This window comes from Eleutherodactylus coqui, unplaced genomic scaffold, assembly GCF_035609145.1.
Source record: "Eleutherodactylus coqui strain aEleCoq1 unplaced genomic scaffold, aEleCoq1.hap1 HAP1_SCAFFOLD_28, whole genome shotgun sequence".
Taxonomy (NCBI): Eukaryota; Metazoa; Chordata; class Amphibia; order Anura; family Eleutherodactylidae; genus Eleutherodactylus; species Eleutherodactylus coqui.
The window spans coordinates 1,236,388-1,262,830 of NW_027101783.1; the positions used below are offsets into that span (position 1 = coordinate 1,236,388).

Here is a 26,443-nt window from a genome sequence, read left to right on the forward strand (position 1 = left end):
TATAAAATACAGGGGGTCACATATATACCCGAAAATACCATATCCATCAATATGTCAAATACATAAATTATATAAATGACTAGCTTACCCGTCGCGCGTTGCTGCGAAGACAGACATACATACATTCGTTTTTATATATATAGATAACAACCAATCACAGTGCAGCTTTCATGTTACCTCAGTGGTATAATATATAACAACCAATCGCAGCGCAGCTTACATGTTACCTCAGCTTTATAATATATAACAACCAATCACAGCGCAGCTTTCATGTTACCTCAGCAGTAAAAGAAATAACCAATCACAGCGCAACTTTTATTCTGCCTCAGCAATATGAAAAATAGCAACCAATCACAGCCCAGCATTCATTTTACCTCAGTAGTATAAGTAGTAACTAATCACAGCACAGCTTTCATGTTGCCTCAGCAGTATAATACATAGCAACCAATCACAGCACAGCTTTCATGTTACCTCAGCAGTATAAGAAATAGCAACCAATCACAGCACAGCTTTCATTTTACCTCAGCATTCTCAATATCCAGCAAACCGATTCGGCGGATGCATCATTTTGTAGTTGCACACGCTTGCTCGTAATGCCTTTTGCTTTCGTGCTTGAAATGGAAATCGAACGATCTTTGCCTGAGGTGCATAACTGTCGACGATGCTCGCACGCGTGCCACCTATCGTAGTATAGATGTACTATGCCAGTAATCTTCAGAGGAGTGTACTCAACAACTTCCCAAAGTTTCATGGCGATTTGATGAATGGTGTAGTAATGCATAAAGGACAGACAGACACACATTCATTTTTATATATATAGATGACATCAGGAAGAGAGAGAATTAGATTCCGTACGTAAAATTTGGACGCTAATTCTTTTGCGCTTAGAATTGAATAATCGAGTTGGGACCCATTAACTTTTTCTATTTATGATATAATCAATGCTCGTGCCATATTACATCGGGAAGTGAGAGAATTAGATTCCGTACGTAAAATTTGGACGCTAATTCTTTGGCGCTTAGAATTGAATAATCAAGTTTGGACCCATTAACTTTTCCTATATATGACATAATCAATGCTCGTGCCAGATTTCAAGTTTCTATGACATTGGGAAGTGAGAAAATTAGATTCCGTACGTAAAATTTGGATGCTAATTCTTTTGCGCTTAGAATTAAATAATCAAGTTGGGTCCCATTAGCTTTTCCTATTTATGACATAATCAATGCTCCTGCCAAATTTTATGTTTCTACGACATTGAGAAGTGAGAGAATTAGTGGCAATGATGAAAATTGAACGATCTAAATGGGGGGGGCGTAACTGTCGACGACGCTCGCACGCGCGCCATTTATCATAGGATAGATGTACTATGCCAGTAATCTTCCCAGGAGTGTACTCAACAACTTCCCAAAGTTTCATTGTGATCGGATGAATGGTGTAGTAGCACATAAAGGACAAACAGACAGACACACAGACACACACGCATACATTCAATTTTATATATATAGATAACACCCAATCACAGCGCAGCTTTCATGCTACCTCAGCAGTATAATATATAACAACCAATCACAGCGCAGCTTTCATGTTACCTCAGCAGTATAATATATAACGACCAATCACAGCACAGCTTTCATGTTACCTCAGCAGTATAATATATAACAACCAATCACAGCGCAGCTTTCATGTTGCCTCAGCAGTAGAATATATAGCAACTAATCACAGCACAGCTTTCATGTTACCTCAGCAGTATAAGAAATAAGAATGGTGTAGTAATGCATAAAGGACAGACAGACAGACAGACATTCATTTTTATATATATATATAGATGACATCAGGAAGTGAGAGAATTAGATTTCGTACGTAAAATTTGGACGCTAATTTTTTTGCGCTTAGAATTGAATAATCGAGTTGGGACCCTTTAACTTTTCCTAATTTATGACATAATCAATGCTCGTGCCAAATTTCAAGTTTTTATGACATTGGGAAGTGAGAGAATTAGATTCCGTATGTAAAATTTGGACGACATCGGGAAGTGAGAGAATTAGTGGCAATGATGGAAATCGAACGATCTACATGGGGGGCGTAACTGTCGACGACGCTCGCACGCGCCATTTATCATAGGATAGATGTACTATGCCAGTAATCTTCCCAGGAGTGTACTCACCAACTTCCCAAAGTTTCATGGCGATCGGATGAATGGTGTAGAAGCGCATAAAGGACAAACAGACACACATACAGACACACATACAGACACACATACAGACACACATACAGACACACATACAGACACACACACAGACACACACACAGACACACACACAGACACACACACAGACACACACACAGACACACACACAGACACACACACATACATTCAATTTTATATACATAGATGTTCATTTGTGCATTTCAGTGGCATACGATAACGTCAGATTCTTCCCAGTGTTAAAGGTTTTCCGGCACATAAAAACAAGGTTTTACAGTCTTAAAATAAAGAAAAATTGAATATTCACCCATCCCGGTGGCTCACATTTCTGCGCTGAAGCCTCAGTGCCCGCCGCACAGAATCAAGTAGAAGCAGCAGGTCATCAATAGTTGATCACCTGGATTGAGCAGCTCGCGACCCCAGCCGATCAGCTGATTGGGTGTCTACTGTCAGCAGCACAGTGCACAAGGGTCGGAGCGGAAGCTGCTGCTCGGACCCTAATGTGGTAGCTAGTACTTGTAACTGCAGGCACAGCTCCCATTGATTTTAATGAGATCCTACCCTGAGGAGAGGTGATCAATAGTATTTTCCTGGAAAACCCCATTAAAAGGCATGTCTCATTGTGGCTTATTATATAAATCACATTTTTGTGTTTCACATATTTAAGAAGTTTTGGTAATTATCTTTTTAACTGTCGGTCACAATCTGTATTTAAAAAAATTAAAATCCTAAAATGCTGCATTTTTCACACTGACCACAGAGCCGAATAATTCTGATACTTCCTGATCTGTAGAGAAAGCTTTGCAGCAGTCATCTTAAAACCCATTTACACACACAGATATCTTTCAAAAGATTGAAAGATCAGCGATTGTTTTGCACAAAGTACTAAAAGGCACTAATTGCTATTAGTACTTTATTTAGCTTCATTAGCATGCCAATGAGCTTCTGGGAGCTGTCACAGAACTCAGCAGGAGGTCTCAGCTCTGTAATTAGCTCCATTGTTCAGCCACAGGCTCCCAGTGGAGAATTCAGCACCATGGACAGCAGACAGAGCATGCAGTCCTGCTTATTAGCTGTTCTGCTGGCGGGGCTGACAGTTGTAACAATGTTATCAGCTGTAATCAGTGCTCCCTGGAAGAACACAGCATGCGGTCCTACTTATCAGCTGTTCTGTAGGCGGGGCTCAGAGCTGAGAACAGCTGTAACATTGTTATAAGCTGTATTCATCTCTTCACAAGCAGCACACAGCGTGCGGTCCTGCTTATCAGCTGTTCTTCCGGCAGGGCTAAGTGCTGAGAACAGCTGCAACAATGTTACCAGCGGTAATCCGCTCTCCATGGGCAGAACACAGTGTGCGGTCCTGCTCATCAGCTGTTCTGCTGAACAACGGTTTTCAAGCAGTACTGAAAACCGTCGTTTGGCAGAACAGTGAAAGATGGGCACATTTAGACAACAATTATCACTCAAAAGACGGCTTTTGAGCAAATTTTGAGCAAGAATCGATGTGTCTAAATGGGCCTTTACTAACATCACAGGCAGGATTACACTGATAGGTAACACCTGTATATAGATAACACAGGATCCACCATTCACAATAGGTGATCAGCTGTGACTATCTACTCCCCCTCCCTGCACAGGTCACAGAGCATGTCTAGCACAGCCTCCCATACAAGTCACTAGATCATTGTGTGAATGGCCCATGAAGCTGTAGTAAAGCCCAACTCTAAATGTTCTAAATAGTGTTAAATGTAACTCAGAAAAGATGGCTGCCCCATAGTACTATATAGACATCAGAATACAAAATCTACAATCAGAAAATGGAAACCAATTAGAAAACTAGAAAATGTTTTGCTATCTTGTTTTAATTAACACAAAAATAATTGGTGAGTTAGTCCCTTTAGGTAAAAATAAAGTCCGCAAAATCTCTTAAAGGTATACAATATTCTCTGGATTCCATGGTGGTCGATTTTGGTGTTACTAGAAATTAGAATACAAGCCTTACCTGTTAATGGACAATGATGCTATTGATCTGATTAAGGAGGCCACAGCCCCGACTTTGGCAGCTTTTGAAGCTCCCTGTGACCGATACTGCACAGTGTCCCCATAAGTGATGAATGGCTGGTTGTAAACCACAATCTTCCCTTTGGCTTCCTCAGCTCTCCTATGCAGTTCATCAAAGGAAGACACCACGATCACTTCTGCCGTTATTCCTGCAGAATAAAATTAGGATCAGTTACGCTTACTTGGACATGTATGAAATCTACCCTACAGTACGATTAAAGGAAGATTAGATTGTAAAACCCTCAAACCCCCTGGGAACAGGGAAGGTTGTGGCAGAATTCAACAGCGTTTTATATATATTTATTAGTAATTATTAGGAAATTATAGTACCAGTGTTTCTGGGGGCGAAATGCACCACTCACTAATATAATATAGTGAATGGGATTAGAGTTGGTCACAGGTCCTAAATCAGCAGAGCTGGACAGCAGACGTGTGCTTACAGGACCTCTGATGTCAGTGTCATGTGATCAGTAACTGGGGCTGAGCTCCATCCTTGATCACATGACGGTGACGTCATCACAGGTGCTAAATCAGCAGAGCTGTACAGCAGACGTGTGCTTACAGGACCTCTGATGTCAGCGTCATGTGATCAGTAACTGGGGCTGAGCTCCATCCTTGATCACATGACGGTGACGTCATCACAGGTGCTAAACCAGCAGAGTCGGACAGCAGCTGTGTCGAGCCTGATCGCATATTAGCCTCTTACTCTACGATAGGGGGGACTAAGACCACAAACCCCATGAATTGATGTCAGCACTGGGAAGGAAGTGGTGGTGCTGGCACGGACCACCACTGGATAACCCATTTAATATTATAGAAGATATATAAATAATCATTTGAAAATCCAGACGTCTGCATAGACAACAACAAAGGTCAATTCATTTCTAAAGGCCCATTTTCACGGAATGATGATGGCTCAAACGACAGTCTGAGTGACGGTTTTGAGTGATCATCTTTGCATAACTCTAAGTAGCTAATTAGCTACTAAAGAGTTAATGCAGGCGGAGCGATATACCACAGCAATAGCTCAGAGAACAGAAGCCGTTTTGTATATGCAATCAGCTGCTTTGTTCCCAATGCTTTCAGCTGGTGTCCCGCTGAGAACTGCCAGCAGGATACCAGCTGAAAGAATGTTATCAGCACCGCCCACTGTGATATCAGCGTGTGGCGCTGATAAGAGTCATTGGTGATTTCTAGCTGGCTAGAAATGAGCGATGAACGAACAGTATATGAACAGTGCACGATGGACGCGAGTTCAGGCGCAACAATTATCACTCAAAGGAAGGCTTTCAAGTGAATTTTGAGCGATAATCGTTGTGTCTAAATGGGCCTTTATTTATTCATTTGATTTATAGAGTACCAGACTGGTAGCACTCACACCTGGACAGGTGAGTATATGCTGGTTAGTTATTTTACTGCAAAGGGGACAGGGTATTAATAAAAAAAAACTTCTTAGATAACCCCTTTAATACACTTGGCACATCTTTAGGGCCGTCTATATGCCAAAGCTGAAATCTATGCCAGCAACGAGCTTCAGCTACAGGTTAAGCCAGTTTCTGCAGTTATGCACTTAAGATGTTAAATGTCAAGTTAATGTTTGCTATATCTGTAAATTCAACTCTTGTGGATTTTCTCAGGACTGTGACTGTCATGCAATAAAAAATCCACTCATTGTCAGCTAAGACAGACCCAAGATTATATGTGGCATGAAGAATAGCTATATAAAAAGTCTGCGGCACTTTAAAGACTGGCTTTAGGGGTGTGCAATCTGTACCGTCAGGCAGGATGTTCCAGCTTTCTCCACTAAAGCAGCTTCCACAGATAGCCTGCCACCCGAGGCTTGCTACCGCCATGATTTGTACGATGCTGTAGTTCGATTACTGTAAGTATGGAGAGTTACCATTTGAGCACCAAATAGTGGCTTCCTTCCAATAGGTGGCACTGTGGAGGTATTATTCCGTCTCCCTTATTTGCATATTACCCAGAGGAGCATGAATGGTTTTTGAGTCTCCTCACTCACCGTCTAGGTGCTCTCCCTAAGGAGAAAATATGGCGTTACTGCCCCCCATCTCCCACCCCCCATTCCCGTCCCAGGCCTCTCACTAGCAAAGCCAGACTCCTACTGTATAGCCTGAAACAGCTGTCTGTACATGGAGTCTGGCTTTGCTTTTAATTCCCAGTCATTGTTACAAGGCTTGTATAAAGAGTCAAACTTTGGCTTGAAGGAATGCTGCCTTCCAATAGGTGGCACTGTGGAGGTATTATTCCATCTCCCTTATTTGCATATTACACAGAGGAGCACCGTCTAGATCCTCTCCCTAAGGAGAAATGATAGCGTTTCTGACCCCCCCCCCCATCAAAGAGGATGTAACACAACTGACTTATCACTGATCTCATAGGATACGTGATAAAAGTCTGATCGTGGGGGCACCTGACAAGGATCCCCACCAATTCGAAAAGGGGTCTTGTGTGCCCGCCCTCACTTCACTTTGGGCTCTCTACACCCCCTGCAGTGAGGAAATTTAATGAAGAATCGGTCGTGCATGCATGTTGATGCTCCATTTATTTTCAATGGGACTGCCAAAGATAGCTGACAGCATGTAGTTGGCTATTTCTGTATTTCCCAATTAAATAAATGGAGTGGTGCCACACATCTGCGATGCCACTCCAGTCAATCTCAATGCCACTGTGAGTGGTTGCAGCGTGCCCTTAGTGATGAGAGGAGAGAACACGGGTGAGGGTTTCAGTGGTGAGATCTCTACAGATCAGCCTTTTATCACCTATCCTATGAATAGCGGTAAGAGTCAGCTGCGGTACACCGCCTTTAATTAACCAGAGGCCTACCCTGAATTGGGTGACAATCATAGCTGTAGGGATTCTGTTTTTCATTGCAACTATTATACTACATTATTATAATCGTTACAACGGTGATTTGACTTTTGGTTTACTTTCTTTATATATTATATAGCGCAAATAGATCCCAATGCACCATAAGAGGGGCACAAATATTTAGCTCCGATGTGTCGTAAAGTGATGAAACGAAAAAAAAAACCACGGTACCGTGTTATCCAATAGAGTAAAACATGATTGTTCTCAGTGAGAGAAACCACGTAATCTTGCAAATATGATACCTTTTAATGGCTAACAAAAATACATGATGTTATAGCGAGCTTTCAGACCTCACGTGGTTCTTCCTCAGGCAATTAATGCCTGAAGAAGGACCCTTTGAGGTCTGAAAGCTCGCTATAACATCATGTATTTTTGTTAGCCATTAAAAGGTAAAATGATGGCACATTAAAAAATAGCTCCACCAACCCCCCCCCCCCAAGAAAAACAAACACAAACTGCAGTTTCTAAGGGTTAAAGTCTGAGAATCGCATGCAATACAATAAGCGTAAAAGACCATAAGAATTAATTCGATTTCCCGTAAAAGTGTCACATAAAAAGGCAAAATTATCTGCCAAGAGGGCGTCCGGGGAATACGGGCTTAAATTACGCACTCATTTTTCTTTTTTACATAATTCGAGGCCTTTCCTCGTGCCTTTTGTTCTGGAAAGCGGCAGCCGCCCTTAGAGAGATAACACAAGAGTCTCTCCGTTGATTACATTCAGAAGGCGGACTGGGAAATGCATCTCTGTTTCAATTTCTCACCTGTTATACAAGCCGCACAGTTCTGCCGCCGGGTCTCCAGTGAGATTTACGCCTGCTAGTTTCTATTTACAGTTCGCCGTGATTTATGTTATAAGATCTGTCAGCCAGAGCTGTCGTGATTTGGCTGGTTTGTTACATGGAAATATGGTTTCTGGAGGGACTGTGACTTCACTATGTTAATTTAATGCCTGAAAGTGCAAAAAAAATTTCTACATTTGTTTTAGGCGTGAGAGAGTCCTGGGCTCCGCGGTGATCGATTCGTGCCGCTGATGGTAGATACTAGTCGAGAAACGTTAAAATAAAAGGAAAAGGTTATCATTGTGATGTGAAGTTACTGAGCTAGAACCAGGTTCGATAAGTGCGGTATCTAACGGTGTGGTTTTATCGCACTTTCATTGGCTTTTTTCATTTTACATCATCCCAGGCACTTACTCTGTTAGCTAGACTTAAGGCCCATTTACACGCAATGATTATTGCTCAAACAATGGCTTTTGATTGATAATTGTTGTGTGTAAATGATACTCTCGTTTACCTTTCGGATGAACAATGATTTTTAGGTGAGCATAAAATCCATCATTTGGCCAGAGAGTAGATAATAGGGACCACACGCTGTGTTCTCCATGGGAGCGCAGATTACATCGTATTCATCTTACAGCCCTGCGGCTATGCCCCTGATCACATGACTGTGACACTCATTCCAAATGAATGACCTACATGCTCTGTCCCTGATTACGTCAGTGACGTCTTTAAGGGCCTATATCCTTATGCAGCCTCAGTTGCTATGGAACACTAACGAACACCTAGCCAGACAGTAGCCGTGTGCATAAGGACCTGGGATGAGGTCACCATCATGTGATAGGGGCGGAGAATGTAACTTCCTCACTGGGGATGAAGGACCTTTGATGATGTCACCATCATGTGATCAGGGGCAAAACATGTAAGTCACTCACAAAACTACTCACTCATGGACGGACAGACAGGTCGTCGTTAGTAGTTTGATTTAATGGTAGGCTTCCCTAAAAAGGATGTGTTTTAGCACATGCTTAAATTAACCTGATTGTCTGGGGTAGCGCATTCCAGAGAACTGGTGTGGCTTGGGAAAAATCTTGGAGGCGGGAAGAGAAGGTTTGGATTAGAGAGAAGAGAGAACTTGGTAATGACCCAAATTAGTAGTTTGATTTGATGGTAGGCTTCCCTAAAAAGGATGTGTTTTAGGGCACGCTTAAATTAACCTGATTGTCTGGGGTAGCGCATTCCAGAGAACTGGTGCGGCTTGGGAAAAATCTTGGAGGCGGGAAGAGAAGGTTTGGATTGGAGAGAAGAGAGAACTCGGTAATGACCCAAATATTGTAAAGTTGCCACTTTGTAAACACCAAGGTTAAAAATCTTTGTTAGCTAAAACTAATATGCAAACTCAAGTTTTGAATTCACTTAAGTATCCACTTTAGAGAATTTGTTTTCGGGAGAATGGTACCCTGATGGTAAGCCGATCACAAGGCTGGTCCAGTTGCTGGGATCCTTAGAAATCAACTGTAATTTGTGGGGGAAAACCCAGTAGGAAGTGTTTAATTAACCTACAGTACCAGGCCAGTGGGAGAACAATTACACAACTGAAACCCGACAACGGACAATAAAATCCATTGTCAACATCATGTATAGACATGCGAGACACATAATTCATAGTAGTTCTCCACTTTGGTTAATAGATGAGAGCCATGGGTACTAAGTCAAAAAGGGTATTTGAAAACCCTTTTAGGGTACTTCACACATCGTTAGTGGAATTGGTGCAAATTTTTCCCTGTGGAAAAGGGTCAAATCTGCTATGGACCCGCATCAAAATCCGCAGCATATCTGCGTGTGGACCCACGCTAAATTCTACTACGTGCGAACATATCGTTAGAGTATGGCGATACAGAGAAATCCATTGTGGAATTTTCTGTGTGAATTCTGCCTATAAAAGACTCAGCAAAAGCCACAGCCTTCTGCCGCGGATCCGCTGACGGATTTAACCACGTCAACAAGCAAAATCTGCGTGCGTAATTCCAACACATTCCTGCGGCAATAAGTAACACGTTATCTTGACGCGGAAACGGGTCAGAATTCCGCTTGTGGGCTTTGCTCATTAACAGGGCTAATTACGCGTGCAAATTCAAGTCGAAAACCGTGGTATAAAGTCAGACATTTTGTTGTCATTTTTAGAGATGGAATTCCGTGGCAAATTCTGCCGTGTGACCATACCCTTAGGGCTTCTTCAGGCGACCGTGATTTTGTAACGGCCACAAAACGGGACAAAGTGAAGCCATTGATTCCAATGGTTTCATTTTCACTCGCGTGTAAAAGATAGGATCTGCCCCATCTCACTCGAACATAGTTTTTCTACAAGCGATAAAGGTAGGGCAGGACCTATCTACTTTTTTTTTTTTCAAACTTGCGCTCAATAGTGCAGAGTTTAAATAGTAAAAAAAAAAAAACCTAAAACACCGGTTCATGCTCTAATACGCCTCGTAGAGTGCGTTCACGTGTAGCTGATTTGCTGCAGATGTTGATGCAGATCTGCAGCAAATTTCACCCTGAATTTGAATTCAATTGGAAGGGTGAAATCTGCTGCAGATCTGCACCAAAATCAGCAGGAAAATCCGCAGCAAATCAGCGACGTGTCAACATTCCCCTAAAATTTACATTTTTTTATAGTGTTAGCTTATGATCCCGATTGCCTGGCGAGGTTAGGTCAGTCGCTAATCCTACTGCAAAGAAATAGAAGTAAAAGTTAAAAAGTGGGGGGTTTTTTTGTTTTTTTTTAATGCTGGAAATAACTTTATGTGCTACAAAAATAAATGGAGTCATGAGTCGCGTACATGTAACATATGACACAAGTAGGTCACTGGCAGATACAAATATAGATGAAGCACTAAACATGAAAGCTCTCCTCTGGATTTCTAAAGTAGTGCCAAATTTTCTAACTTTTTAAAATATAAGCGGTAGAGGAGAATGTTCATAAAGTTGTGTAAGGTATAATAGGAGCTCTAGGCTTGGCTTAGGCACATATTTTGGTCCTCATTCAGTCAAATATCATTTTTTTTTTAAATGAACCATCTTATTGAATCTAATTTACCAGAATTTTTTTGATTTGATCATTACCATTATAGGTGGCCCTGGAATAGTTAAAAGGATTGTCTCACCAGGAGAACCCCTTATTAAAACATATAGTGTGGATGTCTAGTGATTAGAGATGAGCGAGCGTACTCGGCCACGCCCCCTTGTTTCGCCCGAGCGCCGCAATTTTCGAGTACTTCCGTACTCGGGCGAAAAGATTTGGGGGGCGCCGTGGGTGAGTGGGGGGTTGCAGCGGGGAGTGGGGGGGAGAGGGAGAGAGAGAGGGCTCCCCCCTGTTCCCCGCTGCTACCCCCGCTCCGCCACGCCTCCCCCCGGCCCCCCTAATCTTTTCACCCGAGTACGGAAGTACTCGAAAATCGCGGCGCTCGATCGAGTAATTACTCGAAACGAGTAGGTTCGCTCATCTCTAGTAGTGATCAAGACTGCCCTCTATTAGACCGTTAAACTTTGGCTCTCACGTCAAACCCATCCATATATTACATGATTAAATGGAGGCATATAATACTACGTTTTTCTGTTTGGCAGGCTGCAGCTTCCTCTTGGGGTATTAGCAAAGTCGACTTTAAACCCCACCCCATTCGCCCACCCCGCTATCAGTTGATTGCCGGACTGGCATCAATATAAAGCAACCTTTGAGACAGTGCCAATTTTTAGTAAAGGGAACCTGTTACGGACCATGGAGAGCATGAACCTGGAACAGTCGGAGTTATTACAGGGGTATGTGTGTGATTCAGAAACGCTGCGGCATTTCAGGGTTACATACTTCAAAATCTCTACAGAATGGGGTTTGGAGTCACAGGGGCCAAGTCCTGTCGGCCTCTTCCCGCCTAGATAACAGACTGATGGGTACCTCCCTGCTTGTGCATAGCGAAAGATCAGTCAATCAAAAGAGCTAGACAAAGGAAATCGGGATGCAACAGACCCTTCTCCCACAGCTGGGGGTCTAAGACTAGCCATGAGCCAATGCTTAAACTAGGTGATCTCTACAATGCCTCTGTGCTTCACAGTAAAATAAAGTCCAGTACAGATGAAGCACCTGTCCCTAAAATATGCTACCTGCAGTTAGGGCAGTGTAATTTAGACGGCAGGTCTCCTTTAAAGGGGTTGTCCAGTTGTAAACTATTGATGACTATCCCTAGGATAGGCAAGCAATGGTAAATCGGCGTGGGTTCACGGAGAAGATTTCTGCAGAGAGCTCCGTTCGAACTGCCGTGGCCAAACTAGGCATTGTAGGCCAAGTTCCCATTCACTTCACTGCCTGTAATACAAAGTCTGGCCACTGAATTGGGAATAGAGCTGTGTGCTTCCTACAGAAATCAGCACAGTGCATGAGCACAAAGACCAAGCCTCTAGGTGATCGGTGGAGATCCCAGTTGGTGGACCCTTACCAATCTACTAAAGGTAGCCTAACCTAAGGCTAAGCAATCGATAGTTTACAACTGGACAACCCCTTTAATAATGACTATAATCATGTATAACTGATAGAAATTTTTTTTCAATTGAATTACATGCTTTTTCTCACTCAAGCACGGTCTTCCAGGCTTCTACCAACAGGTGTACCACTATGCGATGGCAACCAGCACACAACAATTATGTCATTAGCCAGGGCATCTGCTTGCTACAGCAATAGATATTAATCACTGCTTAAACAATGCCTGACCCTTACCTGCATATCAGTTGCTACCCTGGAGTCAATACCTCTATTGTAGCTGCACATGTCTGACAGCCTGTGTTTGACCAGGCTTGTATTTGGATTCAGCATCTTGTCTTATTGCTTGCATTGGTCGTCCATCGTCTAGTCTATCAAGCATTGGCCAATGGCCTAGACTTCTGATTCTTCCTTTCTGATCTGCTCTAGATTTGTCGTTCATGCTTAAGCTTATGGTTCTTACACTTGACTCCGTCTGACTATACTCCTGTGACTACATAGCAGCTGCACCTACTGCCTATAGGGGACTTGTCTGGGGGCTACAATCTGGGGATCAAACAAGTCACTTCAAGTAGATCCGCAAGGAAAGGCTTTGGCATTCTGCCCACAGATGATGCCCAAAGACAGGGCTAAACTTGTGTGCTAATCGGCAGCAGAAACATGTTGCCAAGGCGTCGTTCACACGGCCGACATGGCATCTCCACGAGAAAAATCGCAGCAATATTGCATTGCTGCTCTGTGCGATATCACTGGGTTTTTTTCATGGTGATACCGCGATTTTGCAGCACCACGCAAGGTTTGGGGGGTGGGGCTTGAAATATAAGCCCTACCCCAAAAATATGCCCCAGCTGCGATCCGATGCAACAGAAATGAAGGCTCCATAGGGAAACATGGGCTACAAAACCTGCCGAGTCGCTTGCATATAGCAGGGCCCGTGAGGTTTTTGTGTTGGGATGTTGCATGCTACAAAACATTAGATGTGTGAAGTAACCCACAGGAAAGCATGGGCTTCACATACATGCGATTTGTAGCATTGTAGCAACACGACATAATCGCGCGACTTTGTCGTCCCCTTGTGAAGGAGGCCTGAGCAGTAAATTTCTGCAGCAGTTTCAGAGGAGGAATATGCGCAAAAAATTCTGTGTCGGTTTCCGTAGTGTGACAACAAACTTCAGCGGCAGCAGTAGTATGCTGCAAAAAATCTTAAAAGATCTTTATTCTTCTATCATAAAATGCAACGTTTCGACCGCCATGCGGTATTTTTCCGTTGTGTGAACAGACGTTAAAATACTCTGCAATACAATAATGAGTCTCTGCAGGAAGCAGTGAAGCATGGTGGAGTGCAGTACAATAATGAGTGTCTGCAGGCAGCAGTGAAGCATGGTGGAAAGCGATACAATAATGAGTGTCTGCAGGCAGCAGTGAAGCATGGTGGAGAGCGGTAGAATGAGTGTCTGCAAGCAGCAATGAAGCATAGAGGAGAGCGGTACAATAATGAGTGTCTGCAGGCAGCAGTAAAGCACGGTGGAAAGCAGTACAATAATGAGTGTCTGCAGGTAGCAGTGAAGCATTGTAAAGAGCGGGACAATGAGTGTCTGCAGGCAACAGTGAACAATGGTGAAGAGCGGTCCAATAATGATTGTCTGCAGGCAGCAGTGAAATATGGTGGAGAGTGGTACAATAATGAGTGTCTGCAGGCAGCAGTGAAGCATGGTGGAGAGCGGTAGAATGAGTGTCTGCAAGCAGCAGTGAAGCATAGAGGAGAGCGGTACAATAATGAGTGTCTGCAAGCAGCAGTGAAGTATGGTGGAGGTTCCTGGCAAGTTTGGGGCTGCATTTCAGCAAACAAAGTTGGGGGATTTGGTCAGGATTAGGTCAGGGTCACAAGAGCGGGTTGAATTCAGTGTGCGGAAGACATGCGAATAGTCATGAAAGCTTATTGTGTACGGCTGCGTTTGTGTTCAGTTCTCCGCGCGGATGTACTGCATGTGACAACATATCATCCATGTGGAAGAACGATCACAAGCAGGGAATGACATCAAACCAGGCGACATTCTCTTGTGCAGTCGTGGAGATGCAGTACTATCATGTAGGCGTCTGACTGGCTCCAAATTTATTCTGCAGCAGGACAACAACCTCAAACATAAAGCCAATGTCATTAAGAACTATCTTCAGTGTAAAGAAGAACAGGGAGTCCTGGAAGTGATGATACGGCCACACAGAGCCCTGATCTCAGCATCATCCAGTCTGTCTGGGATTACATGAAGAGACAGAAGGATCTGAACAAGCTGCATCCACAGAAGATCTCGGCTTAGTTCTCCAAGATGTCTGGAACAACCTCCCTGCCGAGTTCCTTCAGAACTGTACACAAGGGTACTTAGAAGAATTAATGAGGTTTTGAAGACAAAGAGTGGTGGTGGTGGGGTAGGGGTTACACCAAATGCTGATGTGATTTAGACTTTTTGTTCAGTCACTTTGCATTTTGTTAATTGACAAAAATAAAACGAGTAACACTTCTAGTTTTGAGAGCATTCTTACTTTGCAACATTTTTTCCGCATGACTTACTAAGGCCTCATGTCCATGGCTGGGTGGGATTGTGACTGCGAAAATCTCGTAGCAGAATCAGACCCAGTGCCGGCCAGAGACCCTATACTCATATGGATCCGCGGCTTGAGTCTTGGCTGGCGCGCATGCACAGCGCAGGGCACGACGCTGTTGTTGCGCCACTGATGACGCGAATCGACTGCAATTTTAAAATTGACATTATGGAATCGCTGCGGATCGGACGGCTTACATTGACTGCAATGGAAGCTGCCAGCGCAATTTTCCGCACAGAATAGAACATGCTGCGTTTGTTTTCCACTCATGGGCAGGTAAGAATCATTTAACGTGGCATGTCTATGGACGGACATTGCTACGGAATTCACGACGGGCATCTGGCTCTGAATTCTGCATCGATCATCCATCCGTGGGCATTGGGCCTAAAACTTTTGCACAGCACTGCAAATTTCTCCTTATTTTGGGTTCAGCAGTCCAGTGTACCATCTTATCAGTGACTGATGGTATTCCCTATAGGAGTACACATACAGACTTAGGCTCACACGACTGTATGGGAATTGCGTATTATGCGGGCTCTGTACGCCCGTGTGATACTCTGTAGCTCGCAGGCAATCAAATGACATTGCTTTACGTAGTTCGGCTCACATTAGTTTGTCATAATTGCGTAATCGGCAAGCGCAAAATAGCATGCAGCATCTTCTATTTTGTGTCGTGTATATATGCGTGTAATAGAGCCCACTGTTCTCTTTTGTTACCTATATACCCGCAGTCCATAAGCAATTACATTGCGTACGGGCTGCGGGTATACGAGTCATCGCTAAGCAACGGCGCGAGAAATATTAACAAAAAAAAAAGAGGTGTACTGCGCATGACCGAGTGTGTGAGTCACACACAGTACAATTTCGCGGCCCTATGCAGTGTCATGGCCGGGAGCCCAGCAACGTTTTACACTTACGGACGTGTGAGTCTGGCCTTAGGGCTTACTAACATGGCTGTATGTGTCTCGCATATTAGGCATGCAAAAATATGTAGCACATTGCAAATCCCCACAGCCTATATTAGTGCATAATATGCACCAAAATAGGATATGCTGCGTTTTTTTTCCACGTGTTTGTTAAAAAAAACCATAGGTGCGAGTGGCTGGATAGAAATCAATGGGCTTCTGAGTGTGAGCGAGCACTTAGCTGTTACTCACTGGCTCCTAAGCCCAAAAGGAGCACAAATTTGTATCAATAAGGGCTCTTCCCCACTGGCGATAAGATTTTCTAGCAATGCGAGTGTTTTCAATGGTTTCAAATCTGTTATTTCACCCATTGCTCTCAATGGGGCGGCAGCAGCAGCAGCGCCAGCCCATTGAAATCAATAGGAGAAGATCGCAAAAGAGCGGTGGAATCCCCCATTGCAGGGAGAGAGAGAGGGGCGGAACTACAGGGGATCTCTTACATTTTTCCCCATATGTGGAGAGATGGGGTGGGGCTAGAGGACTTTCCCAGGGCTTCCGTGGGGGCGGGGCTAGAGGACGTTCTCATGACTTGCGCGGGGGTGGGGCTACAGGGGCTCTCTTGGTGACTATGAGAATAATTTGAAAACAATGGGCGATATCATGGATTTTCTTACAGCAACTTGCAGCGAGTGAAACCATTGAAAATCATTGTTTTCAAACTCATGCGTTTTCACTCGCTCTCGCATCGCCAGTGGGGAAGAGCCTTAAGGGACAAGTTCTACTGAGTATTTCCCCATATAGGAGTCCGCTCGGCACCCCCTACTCTACAACTCGCCACCCGCAGATAGGAATGCATTTTCAGCATGACAGGTTCCCTTTAAATAGCCCAAAATAAAACATGCAAGTTCGGAATAATTTGAACTAAAATGACTGAAATTACAAGCAGCGTCACACAAGTGATTTTTCTAAAGCAGCTGCAAAATCTCTGCTCAATTAAGACTGAATAGCTGTTGTATGAAATATGAGTAATTTTCCTACTGAGGAAAATTGGAAAATTGTAGCACAAAATCACTAGCCTACTCCCAATATGTTAGATGTAAACAACCGTCTTGCAATTAAACATAATTACAAATTTAAAAAAAAGAAAAAAAAAATCTCTAAAACTGCACGCTGCGATGTGCTCTGAACGGCCGCACAGAAGGCGCATGTTGTGGGGGAAATGGGTCAGAAAATGTGGATTTGGCTGGAGGGATTTGGTCTTTTATAGGACAGAAAGATATTTGGGGGGGAAAGATAATTTGGAGGCACATTTTATCAAAACTGCAGAAAAGAAAACTTATCCTTGTTACCCATAGCAGCCAATCACAGCGCAGCTTTCATTGTAGCAGAGCGGTTTAAGGCCTCATGCACACAGGCGGGTTTTTGCTGCAGAATCCAGAGTGGGCGGGCATTCCGCTTCCAGATTTCGCAGCAATAACTCTCCATAGCATGCCAATTGAGGTTTCCACTCGCGGATGAGAAATCGCAGCATGCGGTTGAAGTCAACGTAAGCCGTCTGATCCGTGGCCCGTCCGCAGTTGACACTGCGGATTCCACGGGAAGAGCAGGAGATTAAAAAAAAAATCCGTACTGCACATGAGCGCCAGCGCAGCACTTCCGCACACATCCGCAGTATAGAACTTCAAGACACGGACAGGTACGCAGGGTCTCCGGCCGCGGGCACAGGTGGATTCCATGAGAGATTCCCCATGTGGAATTCGTGCGTGCCCGTGGACATGATGCCTAAGGCTGAATGCCCACGGACGGATTGTTGCTGTGGAATTCGCAGCCAGACACCCGCCGCGAATTCCGCAACAATGTCCGTCCATAGACATGCAATGTTAAACGATTCTCCCCTGCCCATGAGCGGAAACCAACTGCAACTTTCCGCTCGCGGGGGAGAATCGCAGGATGTTCTGTTCTGTGCAGAAAATCGCAGTCAATGGAAGCCGTCTGTCCTGCGATACTTTCGCTGTAAATACTGCAGAAGTACCACGATAATACGCGCCATAGCTCAGCGCCGGCGTGTCATGCGCTGCCCTGCACATGCGCCAGCTCGCCAGGCAGGACACTCGCGACGGATCCGGAGAGATGAGTATAGGGTCTCTGCGGAGCGCCGGGTCTGATTACGCTGCAATATTTCGCATTCGGAATCCAACCTGGCCGTGGGCAGGAGGCCTAAGAAATTAAAGCTGCGTTATGATTGCTGCTGTGGGTTTTCTTTTCAGGGAAACCACAGATGAAGAGTCATGGAGGCTCGGCTGAGGGAAGAACATTGGAATCACAGGATATTGAAGAAGGTTCATTGGCAACACGAGTCGTATTCCGTGCAAATCAGAAACGCGTTGCCTTAAACTTTTGGCAGCAGATTTTTTGCCAAATGGATTCCGATTTGCCGTGGATTTCATTCATGGTACAAATCAGATTTTTACGTTTTATTGAGGTGGAATTCATGCAGAAAAATTGCGCCGTGAGAACATCCCCTAAGTGTGCTCTCGCAAATGGTGGATTCTGGTGTGGATCAGTCTTTCACCTATGCGTGCGGCAGGCGTGGAACGGCTCAGTCGTCCCTTTAGGGGAAGAGACCTCCATCAGAAATTATTTAATAGAGAAGCATATGGATTTTTCGTTTAAATAAGGGATCTGACCCGATTTTGTACTACTAAGGCCGCTCTCACACAGGCCGTTTTTTACAGCGTTTAGCGCAATGTTTCAAACGCCACGGTAAACACTGGAAAACACCTCAACTGATCTCAGTGGGGCTTCACAGATGAGCTGCGATTTTCAAACGCTATGTGCTCTATTTTAGTACATTTCAGTGATTTTTATTGAATTTCATCACCCATTGCAATGATGGGGTGCGTTAAAAACCGCTGTGGAACGCCAACTGAAAAAGCTATAAAACACTGCGTTAAAACAGGACATTTTTACAGCTGCCTGTGTGAGAGCAGCCTCCCTTTTTCTGCTTCATTACATTATTACTTTTTTTGTTTGTTTATCGATTGTATGCTTCTTTTTAACCCCTTAGTGACCAGGCTTGTTTGCTCCCTAAAGGGGTTGTCTCGCGGCAGCAAGTGGGGGTATACACTTCTGTATGGCCATATTAATGCACTTTGTAATGTACATCGTGCATTAAATATGAGCCATACAGAAGTTATTCACTTACCTGCTCCGTTGCTAGCGTCCTCGTCTCCATGGCTCCGTCTAATTTCGCTGGCTTCTTGCTTTTTTAGACGCGCTTGCGCTGTGCGGTCTTCTGCCTGGTGAATGGGGCCGCTCGTGCCGGAGAGCTGGTCACAGCGTCGTCATCGTAGCTCCACCCCGTCACGTGTGCCGATTCCAGCCAATCAGGAGGCTGGAATCGGCAATGGAACGCACAGAGCCTATGGTGCACCATGGGAGAAGACCCGCGGTGCACCATGGGAGAAAACCGCAGTGCATCCCTGGGAAAGGACCGGCGGCCATCTTAGGGAGAAGATTTTTTAAACTCCTTATTTCGTCGGATCGGTGAGTAGCAAGCGGCTTAAAAACCGCTTTAATTTGCTATTTTATGCCAGGGGGGTGACAGGGGGAATGGGGTAATGTAAAATTTTGATGCTTGCCGCGAGACAACCCCTTTAATTACCAGGCCACATTTTGGAAATCTGACATGTGTACTTTAACATAAAATAACTCCGTAAAGGTTTTGCATATCCAAGTGATTCTGACATTGTTTTTTCGCCACATGTTGTACTTCATTTAGGTGGTAAAAATAGACTGATAGAATTTGTGTATATTTATTAAAAGTGCCAAAATTGGGAACATTTTGAATACATTTTTATTTTTTCACACTTTCAACTGCAATATCTCAAATATGTGCTAACCTACTGTACACATTTTTGATGAGATATATATATATTTCCATCTGTTTACTTTATTTTGGACACACATTTGAAAAACTTTTTTTTAACTATTTAGGAGACGTACAAATTTAACATTAAGTATCAACATTTTGAGGAACACTTTATTTTCCTGCACCAAGCCAAGATTGCAAAGACTCGTAGGTGTCCGAGTTATAGATACCTCCACAAATGACCCCATTTAAAAACTACATCCCTTAATATCTTCACTGAGGTGGGTCAGGAGTATTTTGACCCCATAGTTTCTTTTCAGGAGTTAATGCAAAAATAAAATTTCATATTTTTGAAAATATGTCATTTTAAAGACAGGATTTTTTTCTATAGTGCACATGAAAATGAGGATTTACACCCCAAAATGGATACCCCTGTTTGTCCCGTGTTCAGAAACATATCCATTGTGGCCCTAATATTATGTCTGTATGCACAACGAGGCCCACACCAAAAGGAGCAGCCAGTGCCTTTCAGATCAGACATTTTGCTTGAAGGTGTTTTAGGCCCCATTACACACTTGTGGAGCCCTTGAGTGGCCAAAACGATAGAGAACCTCCACAAATGATCCCATTTTGGAAACTAGACCCCTTAACGAATTCATCTAGGGGTGTACTGCGTATTTTGACTTCACAGTTTTTGAATTAATCTAAGCGAAGCAGAAATTACGATTTTCGTTTTTTCGGAAATTGTGTCATTTTAAAAATAGTTTTTTTGTGCAGCACACATAGGAATGAAGACTTGCACCCCAAAATAGATTTCCCCGTTTGCCCTGTGTTCAGAAACATACCTATTGTGGCCTTAATCTTCTGTCTGGATGCACAAGGGGGCCCAAACCGAACGGAGCATCAAACTTTATTTTAACTTTTACGTGATCGCCATTATCCATTGGATAATGGCGATCATGTGACCTGAAACCGCTTACTGCGGCCCTCTGTCACTGTTCCAGACTTTGGGCTACCTTTAAATTTCCTGGGACCTCCCCAGCTTCTGCACTTGCATCCGCCATGAAACTGGGGAAAGGTCCACGGATAAGGATCCCGTCGGGGGACATCGAAGGAGGCCTTAGGCAAGTAATTTCACCTCAGCTCACAGATCAGATCCGTGACAGGAGGTGAAACTTTAGCTTTTATTTCTACTTTTACGTGATTGCTATGATTCATTGGATAATGGTGAGCATGTGACCAATAACCGCGTACTGCGCCCCCCCATGAGATCTCCTGGCTCTTGGCTACATTTAGTAGCCAGGTGCAGGGAGATTTTAAATTACCCTGGCAATCTGCGACTTTTGCGCATGCGTCGCCCACGTTGGCGACGGGCACGTGTGCAGAAGCCGGGGTAAGGTTCGTCGATAAATCCGGGGGCCTTAGGTATCTAATTTAATTTCCCCTCACGGATATGATCCATGAGGAGAGATGAAACAAACTTTTTTATTTTTCACACTTTTTTAAACTTTTTTTTAAGCTTTACATGATCGCTGTTATCCCTGGGAGCAGGGAGTTTTTTAAATTTCCTGGGCCTCCAGGCCCTCTAAGCATACGCGTGACGCAATGACATATGGCCCGCATGCGCTGAAGCCGGTGTCAGGTCCTGCAGGACCAGAATGCCAGGGGACATCGCGGAGGACAGGGGTGAGTATTATCAGCTCCCCTTATGGATCTGATCTGTAAGGGGATCTGAAACGTTAACTTTTAAAAAAAAATTTTATTGACTTCAATGCGATTGCCAGTATCCCGCAGCCTGGAGACGACAACTTCAGGATGTCGGCTACCTCCGGTAACCGGCAGCATGGAGCTGTCACGTCCAGAGCCAGCAGGGTTTTAATTCCCAGAGAAAGCGCGTTTTTACGTCTTCGGGGATTAAAGCCCAGCAAAGCAGGACGTAAAAAGGCAATGGGATGGTCACTAAGGGGTTAAACTGAGCATGTGCGTGTTCTTATGCCATGACTAAGAGCTGCTGCGACCACTTAAAAATGCGTCTTCTGGTCACGCTATTGTAAGCCACTCCTGTTAGGATATTAATGTGCATCAATAAACCGGTGATCTTATGAAAGTTGGTTCCTCTTCTTGCTGTCTAAGACCGGGATCACAACCGGATTTGAATTGTAGATCAAATGCACTGAATTACACAGTTTTGCTCACATTAGTGTATCAAAATTGCGCAATCCACTCGCAGAAAGCAGCATGTTCTATTTTGCCACAGATATCCATGACAGAGGCCATTGTTCTCTATGGTCGCAGATATAGCCCTGGGTATATATGCGGTTATCCACGTCATCGCTAAACGACGGTGTGGAAAATGTAAGTAAAAAAAGGTGCAATGTATGAACGCCTGCATGAGTGCGCGGTCATGTGCGGTACAATTTCACCGCCATTTGCGGGGTCAGGAATGGGCTCACAGCTGGAATCCGCTGCGGGCCTCTGCGAACAAATTCTACTTACGGCTGTGTGAGCCCAGTCTTAGGCCCAGTGTCCACGGGCGGATTTTAATTATAGAATGCGCACAAGTCTCCCGTGCGGGAGATCCGCAGCTCTAGGCGCCCATAGGGATGCATTAGCATCCGCAAAACAATTTAGAGCATGCGGATGTGATTTTTGTCCCGGACATACAGATCGCACGCGTGGGAAGAAATCACAGCATGCTCTATTTTTCTGCGGGTTCTGTGGGCCGACTTCCATTCAAGTTAATGGAAACCGTCCGATCCGCGGCACAGCCACAGCTGCCACCGTGGACGTGCGTAGATCCGCAGGAAAACAGGAGATTTGCAAAAAAATAAATAAAAACCTGGACTGCGCATGCATCCGACATGTTTGGACGCATCCGCCGTGTTAAAGAAAGAAGGTCCGGCTGGCACCAGCGGTAAGAAAATGTCTTTTCCTGTCCATATCCGCAGGCACGGCTGGATTCCGCTGCGGGGTTCAGCAATGGAATCCGTACATGCGAGTGGACATGAGGCCTTAGTGTGAATGTGAGCCAAAATTCACTGCACATTTTCCAGAATGGATTTTGCGTGGATCAGCATGAAAATCCACACTATTTGGTGTGGATTTAGACGCAGATCTGGACATGGCTTCGTGGCAGACGTCACCCTAATTGAAGTCTGCTGCAGATACGTGTATGAATTAACACTAAATAGTACGGATTTTAACATGGATTTTGCTGCGGATTTTTCAGCTGTGGATAATCTATAGGGAATCTGTCTTATTTGAATGCACCCTTAGGCTGGGTTCACACAGGGCGGAATTGCCACGGAATGTCCATGCGGGATTTCTACACGGAAATTCTGCCCGCGTTTTTAATCCTGGGATTAGCCAGCAAAGTGGACGAGATTTGCAAAAAAAAATAAATCGGCCAATCGGTTGAGAAATTGCGGCCAAACCGCTCTGAAATTGACATGCGGCGCGGAATTCAAATCCACGGCCTGTCAATTCTTTCCCCGTTTCTGCGGAGGCCTCTCTCCTCTCTATGGGGAGAGATAGCCGCAGCAAAATGTCGATGGCAAAGCTGCTCCAAAAAATGCGGTCATTCCACGACATTTCAGTCCCCTGTGACCCCAGCCTTAGAATGAAACAGCCTTTGCTGTGGGTCTTGCATCTAGAATCCTTGGACATCAGCTGCTATCACAAAGGGAATGACACTGTTCACTTGAATGGCACAACACTGCAATACCTTGTACTGCCCCTATAAAAGTATGACACTTGCAAGTGTGAACCAGTCTGAAACCATTGTAAACATTGAAGAGTCCCTGGCCTTTTCAAACAACTGTCTATGGGGATGTCGGAGGTCGGATCAAAACTGATCTAATATTGATGGTCTACCCTAAGATTAAGCCATCAATTTTAAATGTCTGGGTGATCCCTTTAGAGGGGACTTTAAATGCAGCCAATTTCTAATAAAAATCCAGCCCACAAAAACATCAAAAGTGCAACGAGAGCGACTCCTGCTAACAAGAAGTGCAAACAGAGTGCCCCCATAACAAATAGTACCAGCAGATTGCTGCACATAACCAGAGCCTACAGAGTGCCCCCATAACAAATAGTACCAGCACATTGCTGCACATAACCAGAGCCTACAGAGTGCCCCCATAACAAATAGTACCAGCACATTGCTGCACATAACCAGAGCCTACAGAGTGCCCCCATAACAAATAGTACCAGCACATTGCTGCACATAACCAGAGCCTACAGAGTGCCCCCATAACAAATAGTACCAGCACATTGCTGCACATAACCAGAGTGCCAACCATTCTGGAGGTTGTCCGAGTTATAGCTTATTGGCAAAACTCCTTCTGCATACACAATGAGGCATATACTCTAGAGATGAGCGAACGTACTCGTCCGAGCTTGATACTCGTTCGAGTATTAGCGTGTTCGAGATGCTCGTTACTAGAGGCGAGCACCACGCGATGTTCGAGTTACTTTCACTTTCATCTCTGAGACATTAGTGCGCTTTTCTGGCCAATAGAAAGACAGGGAAGGCATTACAACTTCCCCCTGCGACGTTCAAGCCCTATACCACCCCCTGCAGTGAGTGGCTGGCGAGATCAGGTGTCACCCGAGTATATAAATCGGCCCCTCCCGTGGCTCGCCACAGATGCATTCTGACAGAGATCAGGTAAACAGTGCTGCTGATGCCGGAGCTGCTATAGGGAGAGCGTTAGGAGTGATTTTAGGCTTGAAGAACCCCAACGGTCCTTCTTAGGGCCACATCTGACCTTGTGCAGTACTGTGGAGGCTGCTTTTAGCAGTGTTGCAAAATTTTTTTTTTGTATATCGGGCGTGCAGAGCATTGCGTCCGCAGTCTGCAGTCATTGTACAGAGTATAGGGCCAGTACTGGTGAGGCAGGGAAAGAGATATACAGGCTATATAGGCAGTGGGCTTTTTCAAAAAAATTGGGGAAAAATACTATACTTGGGCTGCCTGTGACTGTCTTCAGTTTACTGCGTGTCTGCTGGGGGTAGTAGTACTAATTAATACGCAGCTAAGCGTTACAGCAGGCTTGCGCAAAATTGTTTCCTGGCTCTGCTGTCTCCGTTACATCACCGCCGTCATCCCGCCAGAGGGAAACAGTATACATAACATTATACGCTGCCTACAGTATCTGTCTGCTGGGGGTAGTAGTCCTAATTAATACGCAGCTAAGCGTTACCAGCAGGCCTGCACAAAATTGTTTCCTGGCTCTGCTGTCTCCGTTACATCACCGCCGTCATCCCGCCAGAGGGAAACAGTATACATAATATTATACGTTGCCTACAGCATCTGTCTGCTGGGGTAGTAGTCCTAATTATTACGCAGCTAAGAGTTACAGCAGGCCTGCGCAAAATTGTTTCCTGGCTCTTCTGTCTCCGTTACATCACCGCCGTCAACCCGCCAGAGGGAAACAGTATACATAATATTATACGCTGCCTACAGCATCTATCTGCTGGGAGTAGTAGTCCTAATTAATACGCAGCTAAGCGTTACAGCAGGCTTGCACAAAATGGTTTCCTGGCTCTGCTGTCTCCGTTACATCACCGCCGTCATCCCGCCAGAGGGAAACAGTATACATAATATTATACGCTGCCTACAGTATCTGTCTGCTGTATCAGCTCAGCATTTTAAAAAAATAGAAGCAAAATACTTAAGGCCTACTACTGGCCTTTGGCCACTTGACTGCTTCTGCATTGTGAATTCCACTAGCTCCGTCATACGCACCTACGTCTCACTACAGGCGTGCGCAAAATTGTTTCCTGGCTCTGCTGTGCGTTCCGTAAGGGAAGTCAGCCTCCAACCACAGGCCAATAAGCGGCACATTTAATTACAGCGTTCTGTTTCTGCACTACTGGTAATACAGCATGCTGAGCGGTAGGACGTGGACGCGGCCTAGAGGACGTGGACGCGGGCGAGGACGCGGAGGCCCAAGTCAGGGTGTGGGCACAGGCCGAGCTCCTGATCCAGGTGTATCGCAGCCGACTGCTGCGGGATTAGGAGAGAGGCACGTTTCTGGCGTCCCCACATTCATCTCACAATTAATGGGTCCACGCGGTAGACCTTTATTAGAAAATGAGCAGTGTGAGCAGGTCCTGTTGTGGATGGCAGAAAGTGCATCCAGCAATCTATCGACCACCGAGAATTCTGCGCCGTCCACTGCTGCAACTCTGAATCCTCTGGCTGCTGCTCCTCCTTCCTCCCAGCCTCCTCACTCCATTACAATGACACATTCTGAGGAGCAGGCAGACTCCCAGAAACTGTTCCCGGGCCCCTGCCCAGAATGGCCAGCAATGGTTCCTCTCCCACCGGAGGAGTTTGTCGTGACCGATGCCCAACCTTTGGAAAGTTCCCGGGGTCCGGGGGATGAGGCTAGGGACTTCCGGCAACTGTCTCAAGAGCTTTCAGTGGGTGAGGAGGACGATGACGATGAGACACAGTTGTCTATCACTCAGGTAGTAGTAATTGGAGTAAGTCCGAGGGAGGAGCGCACAGAGGATTTGGAGGAAGAGCAGCAGGACGATGAGGTGACTGACCCCACCTGGTTTGCTACGCCTACTGAGGACGGGTCTTCAGAGGGGGAGGC

General features: G+C 44.9%; 1 protein-coding gene across 2 annotated transcripts in view; it reads right to left on the reverse strand.

The window, feature by feature from the left end:
* Window positions 1-26,443, reverse strand: part of LOC136591282 (carboxypeptidase Q-like) — a 405,344-nt gene that overhangs the window by 278,327 nt on the left and 100,574 nt on the right. For both annotated transcript variants that reach the window (XM_066588501.1, XM_066588500.1), the window contains exon 3: window positions 4,209-4,416. In XM_066588501.1, the coding sequence (XP_066444598.1) occupies window positions 4,209-4,416 (208 nt within the window). The remainder of the gene's footprint in view (window positions 1-4,208; window positions 4,417-26,443) is intronic.